This window comes from Arachis stenosperma, chromosome 6 (genome assembly GCF_014773155.1).
Source record: "Arachis stenosperma cultivar V10309 chromosome 6, arast.V10309.gnm1.PFL2, whole genome shotgun sequence".
NCBI classification, from domain to species: Eukaryota; Viridiplantae; Streptophyta; class Magnoliopsida; order Fabales; family Fabaceae; genus Arachis; species Arachis stenosperma.
Window position 1 is genome coordinate 19,787,513 of NC_080382.1, and position 11,785 is coordinate 19,799,297.

The following is an 11,785-nucleotide window of genomic DNA, read 5'->3' on the forward strand; positions in this document are numbered from 1 at the left end:
TTCTTTTATCGGAGAGGATCCATTCCCGTTTATGACATTGTTATGTGGAGCCATGTGCAATTGTGCATCTAGGGAAGTTTTGATAATTGGAGAGGGACTCAACCATTGCAAACAATTCTAGGTGACTTCGTGATAGGCATCGATCGAGATTCGAGACAGTCATTTGAGTATGAAGAACTAATTCAAAATCTCGTGCAACATGTTTAATCATCATGGAGACTTTTACATACAAAGGATCATCACCATTGACCACATTGTTGTTTCGGTCATGCCAAATCTACCACAGGGCAGTTGAGAAAGTGAATTTATTCAGTATTATTGAAATGGTTTAATTATTGTGCAGGTCCTTATAATTTTATCGAATTTTTAATTAAATCTTTATACTTTTTTTCTTTTTAATTGAATCTTTAGATGTTAATTTTTTTTAATTTAGTCTCTATTAACATTAAACATAAAAAAATAACGCGAGTGAATTGTGAAATTACTTGTATATCTTTATTTTTCACCTATAAGCACTTCATATTTCTAATTTATTTGAGATTGCTCTTTTTCCCCATTTTTTATTCTTTTCAAATTTCTTTTTCCCAAACCTATGAATCAAAGTCAAGAAACATCTTTTATTCTCTCTTGAGAAAGCTGTGTTTCAAGAAGCTCCAACGAAAAAAAGAAGACACCTATATTTCTGTGGGGAGGCAGTAATTGTGCATCCTTCGTCAGCCGTTTTTGACCATGGTAGGAGGTATGTTACTTGTGAGAAGATTTCAAAATGCAACTTTTTTGAGTGGATTGGTAATGATGACAGTTCGAAGAATGAGTGACCAAAGAAAAAGAAAAGGAGGGTTCACTGTTTTTGTAGTGACACTCTAATTTTTTGAATATCTGGAACAACAAAAAATCTTAATAGAAGATTTATTCTTACCCTAACAGAAGATGCAAATTTTTCTAGTGAATTGAAGAAAGTGGTGCAACAAGAAGCATATCTGTTGCTATTAGAATTGTTGGAACACAAGATTATAGTAAGTTAGAGGCTGAAATGAGAAAATTAGATACACAAGATGTAACACCCTCACTATCAGAATGTCACGCTTTCGGCTGCGCTACTCTGATAGCAAGGAGTGTTACGACGACTTCATATACTTAATAATAAAATAGGAGCCTTTGACTCAAAATTGTATCAGTGTTCTTTTTGAAAACCGGAAAAAGAATACTTTTTAAATAACAAAACAAACATATACATGTACAAAACTTCTTACTCGAGTAACTTATACATATTATATACATACAAATCATACAACTCCTATCCCTCTTACAAAAATTGCTAGAAATAAAGGCGAGAAAAAAAAATAAAAACTGAGGTAATACAAATTAATGTCGAATAAATAGAAATCGAATATAATTCTTTTGAAGCTTCGCCGCCCGTATCCTGAAAAGGTAAAGCTGTAGGGGGTGAGAACCTAACCACATGGTCTCATCACAGAGTTTCAGAATTGTCATAATAAGATATTTAAAGAGAAATCTATTTTTAAGCTCAGTGAGGATTGTTCATTCTTTGAATCTTTTAAAAACCAACAACTAGTCATCCAAAAATCCTTTTCGAAAATCAATATTTAAATATCTAAAAATCCAAAACCTTTCTTTCAGTATAATAAAATCTTAATCAGAAACCAACTACGCAATCAATCAACACAATCATCAATTCAGCACCAAAGCTCATTCTCAAAAGTAGCACATCAGGACAAACACAGGCAAAACAGACAAGGAAAGCACATGTTTAAGTAGCAGTTACAACAAGTAGTTCAGGTAGCAGTTAATAACAGTTTAACAATTAGGTGATGCGTGAGCATCTTTTCTATCTTTTCCTAGTGAATTTGCATTTAAATTGTTGAGTTTAATCAAGAATTAATTATCTTTTAGCCACTATGGATGCTACTTTGAGTCTTATGCAATTCTGTTTATTTTAGATAGCCTTTTGGTTGGATTTGATGGAGTTTCCACAGAAAAAGAGAAGAAGGCTATATAGGGTAGGAATGGCTTAGAGGATGGAGAAGAAGCTTGCACAAATGGAAGGAGCACAAGAATTAAAGGAGATGACCAGCGAGGAGCGACGCGTGCGCGTACCTGACGCGTACGCGTGACACACGAAGAAGACCATCGACGCGTACGCGTGACATGCACCGCGTACAGAAAACGCTGATCGCTTTAATTAAATTTTGATTAAACTTTAATTTTTATTTTAAAATAGGAAAAGATATTATTTAGTTTTAAAAATTTATAATTTAAATTTATTAGGATTAGATATAAAAGAGAAAAAGAAACTTCTCTTCTAGGGGATTCCACCTTAGCCCAATTTACAGTTTACGAGAATCTTAGTTTTCACTCTTTTTTCATGAGCAACTAAACCTCCACTGTTAAGGTTAGGAGCTCTGTCTATTTGTATGGATTGATTCTATTGTTTTTGTATTTTAATTCATGTCCTGATTTATAATTCAAAAATTGTTTTCGTTCTTTATCTTATGAATTTAGGTGGAACGGAAGTATGACCCTCTTTCTAATTGAGTTCTTGTATAACTTGGAAAAGCTCTTTACTTGAATAACAGTTTGAAAACAATTTCTCCTAAATTCTAATTATCTGGACTTAACGGGATACATGACATATAATCCTCTTATATTTGGATAATTTGGATTTTTGTGGCATAATAACTAGAATTAAACTTCACCCCCTAATTGGAATTAATTGACCAAGAAATTGGCGGTTGATGAGAGTTAGAGGAGACTAGAAAGGTCTAAGGAATTAGGGTCTAGTCACATATAGTTTGCCATGAATTAAATCTTGCATGATTAAAATAAATTAATAAGAAAGGTCAATCCGAAAAATAGATAACTCTGAAGCCTTAACTGTCTTCTCCCTATTGTTTTCCCAACTTATTTATTGCATGTCTTCTAATATTCTGAATTTACTGTTTAATGCTCTTTGAACTCTCAAACACCATTTTCTATTTGTCTAACTAAGTAAATTAATCAACCATTGTTGCTTAGTCCATCAATCCTCGTGGAATTGACCCTCATTCACCTGAGGTACTACTTGGTACGACCCGGTGCACTTGCCAGTTAGTTTGTGGGTTATAAATTCCGTACCATTAGGCAAACCAAAACAAATTCAAACCAGAGCAAAGCATACAAATGCATATGATGCATGCATGTCCTATGGATAATGAGCTCATCTGTCGGTTATACAGCCAACCCGACAAGTCTGGTTTGCTAAACCTTTGGACTATCCCCCGATGCGCATCTCCATGAGTCTATGCATAGCTTTTTCTCATATATATATATATATATATATATATCAAATCACTCAATGGGGGTACCATTCCCGGAAATTTATAAGTGTCCGGTCACCCTTACGTCGTAGGGTCAACAGAGTATCGAGTCTCAACCTGGAGAAAGTGGTGGCAAGCCACTGCATCTACCCAGGGAAACTCGTGTCTCAGATAATTCAAATTTATAAGCCATATGAATAATTCACTCATAATTCATCAATATCTATGTCATTCTCAATATCATCATCATTGGTCAATCTATATCTCATTTCAAAATTCATTCAAAAATCATATTTCAAAGTCAATCCTCATCATCCTTCTTTCTATTCCATTCATCAACAATCCCAATCCAAAACATAATTATTTCTTTTCTAAATAAATCAATATTAAAACATATAATGTTTAAAAACTAAATTTTTTTAAATAATTACTTCAAACGAAACTTCCAATTTTATAAAATTTCGGCAGCATCTCCTCTAAAACTCGGACTCTGCCACCCTTTTTGGGTCCCATCCAAACATTTCTCAAACCCTTTCTCAACCATTTCTAAATCTCAATCATTTTTCAAAATTCAATCAGTTCCAATATCAATTTATTTTCAAATCGAACCAACTCCAATAATAAAACTCTTTTTAAAATCAAACCAACTCAAATATTAAATCATTTATAAAATCAGACTAACCCAAAATCAAACCACTTCCAGAATCAATTTATTTTCATATCTCAAACTCAGTGTTTTAAAATAGCGGCCATGGCGGCGCTATGGCATAATGGCGTGGCGGGATTTGGCCTCGCCGCCATACATAGGCCACCGCGACGTGCTTATCACGGTGGGGCAAAAGGCGCCGCAATTGCGGTGGCGCCATGGCGAGCCGCCATGAAAATGGCGAAAATGGCGGGTTTTTCTGGATTTTTCAAAAAAATTCGAGGGTAATTGGGTAAATTTGCAAAACCCTAAATGATACAAGTTAACCAGTTCAGCCGCTCCGATTCAAAAATGACTCTTCCTCTCTGAGCATCCAAAACAACTCTTTCTCTCTTCTCTCTGCCTCCCATTGTCTCCAATCTTAGCCATCGTCTGTCGCCGCCGTCTGTTGCCACTCGTCGCCGACCGACATCGCCGCTCATCACCACAGTTCCCTCTTTTTCTGGTTAATAGAAGTAACGACTCTTCCTTTTTTTTCATTCTGTTCACTCACTTCACTAGTTCACTGTCTCCATCTCTTCCCTCATAAACCTCTCTTCCTCCAATTTTTTTTCCTTTCAACTAGGTTCACCATGTCAACTTCTAGACCAGCCCATAATTTTGATGCCCCTGCCTCTGCCTCTGCCCCTGTCTCTGCCTCTGCTTCTGCTGGCCATGCTACTGAAACTACTGCTCGTTCTGCAGCTGCTGTTCGTGCCACTAGGATTGATCCTGGGTGGAAATACGTTAGAGCTGTAGAAGAGGAAAATACCAATGACACCATATATAATTTTTGTGAAAAAATTATGAGAGAAGGAATTACACGGGCAAAGGAGCACTTAATGATTAAGCCTGGGAATGTTGTTGGATGTAAAATGGTCCCAAAGGATGTTATTGCTGAATTATGAGAGTTTTACATCCAGAAAAAAATTGAGGAAGACAAAGTTCTACGCTGGCAAGCACTGAGGAACATAGTGTCAATGCTAGGGAGCTTGATTTAGATAGTTTGGGTTTTGAATTGTTAGAGGAAGATGCTCAAGGAATTGATGAAATTCCAAATCCAACTCCAATGGCAGCAGCTAGAGGGGGGGTGCAAGTTCTATGAGAGGTCCAATGAACTTGTTTATGAAAGGACCCGAAATTGCCATTGCAAGAAACAAAAAGGAGAAATTGAGGCAACAGAATATCAAGGAAGCATATAATAAGGAAGCGGTTCGTAGAGTTCATCGATACATAGCCCGGTGGTTCTACCAAGCTGGGATTCCATTGAATCCAGTGAGGTTAAAGAGTTTTCAAGAAATGTTGTGGGCTGTTGGAAGCTTTGGTCCTAATTTACCTGCTCCCAGTTATCATGCTCTAAGGGTTCCACTCCTTAATGAGGAGTTAAAATACACCAAAGACTTGTTGAAGGGTCATAAGGAACAATGGAAAAAGTATGAATGCTTTATTATGTCAGATGCTTGGACGGATAAGAGACAATGGAGCATTATAATTTTCTTGTAAACTCTCCTACTGGAACAATATTTTTTAAGTCTATTGATGCCTCTGATTATGTGAAGACGGGTGAAAAAATGTTTGAGCTTCTTGATGGTATTGTTGAAAAAATTGGGGAGTAAAATGTTGTTCAAGTTGTAACTAACAACGGGAGCAACTATGTTTTAGCCGGTAAGTTGCTGATGGAGAAAAGACCGAATTTCTTTTGGATCCCATGTGCTACCCATTATTTGGATTTGATGCTTGAAGACATTGGAAAGTTACCATTAATCCAAAAAACCATAAAAAGTGCCTTTCTTTGGTTAGCTTCACTTATAGTCACTCTAGCACTTTATCCATGTTGAGACAATTCACAAATGGCAAGGAATTGGTGAGGCATGCAGTCACCCGATTTGCCACTTCATTTCTCTCTTTGGAAAGACTTTATGAGAAGAAAGAAAATCTAAGAAGAATGTTCACTTCAGATGAGTGGGTAAAGAATAAGTTGTCGAGGGAGGCAAAGGGGAGGGAGACAATAAAGATTGTTATTAGGCCCTCCTTTTAGAATCATGTCAAGTACACCCTTAAGATCATGGGGCCTCTTGTTCGGGTGCTTCGACTTGTTGATGGGGAGAAGAAGCCACCAATGGGTTATATATATGAAGCAATGGAGAAGGCAAAGGAATGCATCATGAAAATATTTTCTAATGATGTGAGCAAATATTCTGAAGTTTTTAAAATCGTTGACAAAAGATAGAATTGCCAACTTCATCGTCAGTTGCATGCTGCTGGTCATTTTCTGAATCCGGAGTTGTTTTATGATAATCCTCGCATTGAGTTGGATTTAGAAGTTACAAAGGGGTGGTTTGAGTGCATCACTAGATTGGTGCCAAGTATAGCTGTGCAAGAGAAGATATTGGAGAAGCAAGCACTATATAAGGCTGGCTATGGACATTTTGGATCATCCTTTATAAAATCTCAAAGGAAAAAGCTTTCACCCGGTAAGATTGTTATAAATTTTACAAAGCTTTATAAATTTAGTTCGATTAAAGGCTTAGACAAATTTATTTTAATTTTATAGCATTTTGGTGGCAGACATATGGGCATGAAGCTCCAAACATGCGAGACCTTGCTATCAAGATCTTGAGCTTGACTTGTAGTGCTTCTAGATGTGAGTGCAATTGGAGTATATTTGAGCATACTCATACTAAGAAAAGAAATAGGCTTGATCATGAAAGGATGGAGAGTTTGGTCTTCATAAAGTATAATCAACAACTCATCGAGAGGTACAACCTTAAAGATGAAGTTGACCTTATTGCACTCAATGACATTGATGAGTGTAATGAGTGGTTAGTGGGAGAAATTGGGATTGCCACCTTTCGAGATGATGATAATATGGATGATGATGCTGATTTGGTTCATCAAGATGATAACACTTTGAGTTGGAACCTTATTTTTGAAGCAATGAGAGGACATGAGCCTACAACATATACTAGAAGACAACAAAATAAAAATAGAAAAGAACCTGCAACTGTAAGAGGTGGTGCAAAGGGTGGACCAAGTGGGTTTAAGGCTTCAAAAAAAAGAAAAGAAAAAGCAGTAATTGTGGAAGAGGAAGAAGAACCAGAATTTGAAGATGAAGATGATTCTGAAAATGAAGAAAAACAAGAAGAGGATATTCAATTCAATGATACTGAATCAGAGGATGATGAGGGGGTAGAGGGACACGATAATAATCGTGTTAATTTGGATGAATCTAATGAGAGCTAGAGTGTAGATGGTTTATAGTTTTTATGTTTTATGTCTTCTATTTTATGGCTTGTTTATGACTTTTGAGTTATGATATGAACTTGATGTTATATTTATATGCTAAATTTGCTACTATATTTGCTATATTAATTAGATGTTTTATGACTAGAAAGTTGCTTATATAGATAGATTTTATAGTTTATTATATTTGCAATTTTTCTGCATATTTTTTTGTACATATATGTGTATTTTAGGTAATTCGCCATTTTCGCCATTTTTTGCAACGCCATCCGCTATAACTTTATAGCGGATTTTTGGCTCACCGCCTTGAGCCACCATCCGCAATAAAAACTATGCTCAAACTATCTCCAAAGTCGATTTATTTACATTATCGAATTAACTCCAAAACCAAGAAAAACCACGTTTCATAATAACCAAGTAAATAACTTCAAACCCATTTCTTATCAACAACCGTACATTAGTCAAGCAATCAAACAACCACATCCACAAGACAAACATAATCACAGAAGTATATTTTTTTTGCATCAATATCTATTTATAGCAACTCTATAATATAAAATAAATTTTAAGAAAAATCCTACCTCAATTTAGTCAAAGCTCAGTAGTTAAACGCATTAATTCCTCTTTTGTTTATTTTCAATTTTACAGCAGCGACAACAACCTTGTTTATTTTCAGACAATATCAACAGCGGCATCAAGAATCGCGGCAACAACACTTTTCTGATATAAATTGGAGTTTAAGGAGAAATTGATATTGAGCGAAATTAGAACAAAATTAGTGATGAAACATTACGATAAATTAAAACAAAACCAAATAATCTTACCACGAGAAATAAAGCAGCAACGACCCTCTGAACCGATCAGGCAGCACCTCCGGCACTACTTCTAGTGACGGCGGCTACCAAAAGCTTCAGTGGTTCAACAACAACTTTAATTTCGACGCGCAAATACCGGAAACCAAACCTACGGTACCAACATCTCAGAATCTCCAATAGATTACAACAGAACACTGATTTCAAGAAGTTTCGGAAACAAAGTGCTACCAAGAAGACAGGAGTTTCGGCGGCAGTTTTCGGCAACCACATCCGCAGCACTGCAGCTTCCAACAGAACCAAATAGAGCGGAAATAACTTTCGAGCAACTTCGATGGGCTTCATCGGCGGTGGTAAGAACGGCGGTCCCGACAGCGATTCCTAGCACAAACAGTCTCAGCAATAACTCTCATGGGAATGTAGAACTTAACAGATAAAGAAGCTGAGGCAAGGTTAGAGCTTACCAATAGGCACAGTCTTCAAAGGTGGTTTTCGGTGGCAACAGCATTTTCTGGCGGCAGAGGCGTGGCCAGAAGTCGCAGCCAGAAGCTTCGGAGGTGACAGATTTGATGAGGATGGCACCGGCGACATGAGCGGCAACTGTGCGCGGTGGGTGGCTGGACGGGTCGCGATCCTCCCTTCCTCGCGAATCTCTCTCCTTTGCTTCACCCATGGACGACGGTGACGCTGGCTTCCTTCAGCGACGACGACGGCGCTGACAGCTGCAGCAACGGCGACGGGGACGACGGCGGTGACAGGAGCCTGCGAAGACGATGACAGACGCGACGCGGCAGTGGTTCACGAGGTGTGGTGCTTCGGCGGCGTGGCTTCTTGGCTCCCTCAACTCTACGCTCGCTCTCTCGGATCTCCCTCCTGACGGCACAGCAACGGTGACGGTGGCAGTGATGCCCACCGGCGCCGTCTCCGTCTCTTCTCCCTTCTCCCTTTCTTTCTTCTCTTCCTTCGGTCCCCATCTCTCTTTCCCTCTTTCCTTCTTTCTTTTTTCCATGAATCTGCTGCATGGGTTTGGAAAAAAAAAAAGGGACTTTGGTGGCTGAAGGAGGTAAGGTGGCAGCTAGGGTTTCATTTGGGTAAAGGAAAAGTGGTCTAATTAGGGTTAGGATTTGCGTATGGAATTGGAAATTTTGGGTTTAATTTGAGTAAAATAATTTTAATAAAATTGGAGCATAAGGTATTAATATTTGAAAAACTAATTTAATCTATAAAGTTACTTTAAAATATTATTTGTGGTATAAAAATACTAATTGATTCTCAATAAATTACTCTAATTGAAAATATATGGTGATATAATTAATTTTCTTTATCTTTAACTTAAAGTATTAAATGATATAAGTATACATCATCTAAAATCAAATCATATAAAATTCTTATTATTTTATAACTACCAACTTTATAATTTAAATATAGAAAACAATTCAATAGTTATAAAATTATACAAAATTCTAATTTAAATAGCCAAACCTCATTATTTCTCAAATTTCTAGAACTTTAATCATAAATAGAAAAATAATCCATAAGTATAGAGTTTGAATAAAAAATCTTAATTTATTTCAAATCCAATTAATTGTCTTTAATTATTTTCAATAAAAATAATTTCTAAAATTAAAACTATCAATAAATATATGATTTGAGATTGATTTAAAATAGGACTTTTCAAAAGTCTTGGTCTTACACAAGAAAGAAAGATAGAGAGACTAATCATAGAGATAAAGAGATTGATTATTGAAGCTGGACAAATGAATGCTTGTGTGGGTAGATTATGTGATGAGTCTAATATTGTCCAAGAACAAGTTGAGAGATTGAAAGACAATATAAAAAATCAATGCAAAATGCAATATATATTATTTATGTTTTTGATAGTCTTATAATTGCAATGTAATTTGTAAGGGTTTAAAGTTAACTGTACTGTAAAATTCTAGTAAGAGATTCTATAACTTCAATTCAATTACTGTTAATTATGTTTACTTTGATTATATTTTGCATTAATATACTTTGTGTGATGTTTAGGTTGACTATTTTGCTTTAATATATTTTGTGTGTGTATGATGCATATGAGTTATTTTGGTTGTTTATTTCATATAGAAAGTTACTAAATACTGCTTAATTATAAAGTGTTTTGTGCTTTACTTGAAGATTACTTTGATTTCCTTGAATTTGTGAATTCTTGTAGAAACTGATGAAAAAAAAACAACAAAGGCATCAATAAAGAATCAATTAGTCAACACTTCTAGAGCAATAAAGGATAAAAAAAGAGGATTGTTAAGCATTGGTTTAAAGACAAACAAGTGGAATGATGCAAGCTTTGAAGACTTGATTTCAAGCATTATGAATGGAGCCTCCAATGGCATTCCCTGTCTAGTCTTGAACCCTCTATTTTGGTGCCTCAAAGGAGCCTCCAACGCTTCTTTGTGACAAGCCTCCAACACTCCTTTGTGACAAGTCAAAGGGAAGTTAAAAGAGAAGTTGTAACCTAACTTCTTCATATTGCAATAAAAATAACTTAAGCTAAAAAGTTTTAAATGAAATAATTTTAGTGTCATTAGAAAGTAGACTTTCAGATCTTTGCAACCATATATAACACTTCATGTTAGACACTAAATCTTAGGGTGAAAAGCATCATTCTTTGCCATGAAAAACATGCCCAGCATGTCCGTACAATAACGCTAGTTGACCTTTTCACCTTTAAAGGAGCATAACATGATTTATAGAGGTCCAATTGATGGATTTGATGCGTTTTTAGTGGCTTTAGAAAGTAGACATCCAGAATTTTTCAATGATATATAATTCTATAGTGAACATTCACTTGAGGAGCTCAACTTTCATCATAATAGCATTAGTAACCCCCATAATTAAAGCGCTAGTAACGCCAGCAGCCTTTCATCACCCTGGGGCATCAGATTCTTACAATAAGAAGCTTAGTAACGCCACAAATGCAAAGCGTTAGTGCAAGGGGCGCCAGCAACACTTTCATCACCCCGGAAGCATACATGCGTGGCGTTAGTAACGCCTCAAAGCCAAGGCGTTACCTTCACTAACGCCTTTAATGGGCCAGGAAGCTTCATAGTGTAACTTTTGTGCCACAATTCCCATGCAAAGCGTGGCCCAATGTAGCCTTAAGCAACGCTTCCTTGAAGCCATGTTTTTAAGTTTCATTTTGATTCATAAATCAAGTGCATTGCATGCTACACTGAGTGCTTAATCTAATGGCACACCAATTGCTCCTCAAGCCCACTTCAAGAAGCCCGCATCCATCACAATAATTGACAAGGCTCATGAATTAATTGAAGCAAGAAAGATCTCTAGTTAGTTTTTGAATTTACATTTATTTGTAATTTGAATTTCATTTTGCATTTAGAATAGGCTATAAATATAGGATGAAAAAGTCTCATAAAGGGGACTTATCTGGGAGCTCTCCTTCTGACTTCTCATTCCACTACTTTCTATTTCATTTTTCACTTCTTTCATATTTTGTAAGCCAAGAGTAGCTAATTCCTTTTTTATTAGGAAAATGAGCTCTATTGATTTTAATGATTTAATTGTGATTTACTCTTTATCTTCAATTCATCTTTTATTTGCTTCTTTAGAAAGAATTTTCATTCTTCACTTCAAGGATTCAAATATTTTGGAAAAAAAATTGAATCTAACTTGAATCCTATAAGAACTTAGAAAAGAGATCATAGGAATTTAGCTTGAAGATCTTTCTCTCA

General features: G+C 36.0%; 1 protein-coding gene across 1 annotated transcript; it reads left to right on the plus strand.

Moving 5' to 3' along the window:
• The first annotated feature begins 6,067 nt into the window (after positions 1–6,067).
• Positions 6,068–7,245, plus strand: LOC130933824 (uncharacterized). The gene is made up of 4 exons (XM_057863431.1): positions 6,068–6,151; positions 6,233–6,476; positions 6,557–7,036; positions 7,136–7,245. The coding sequence occupies exons 1-4, from the start codon at positions 6,068–6,070 to the stop codon at positions 7,243–7,245; spliced, it is 918 nt and encodes a 305-aa protein (XP_057719414.1).
• The last annotated feature ends 4,540 nt before the right edge of the window (positions 7,246–11,785 follow it).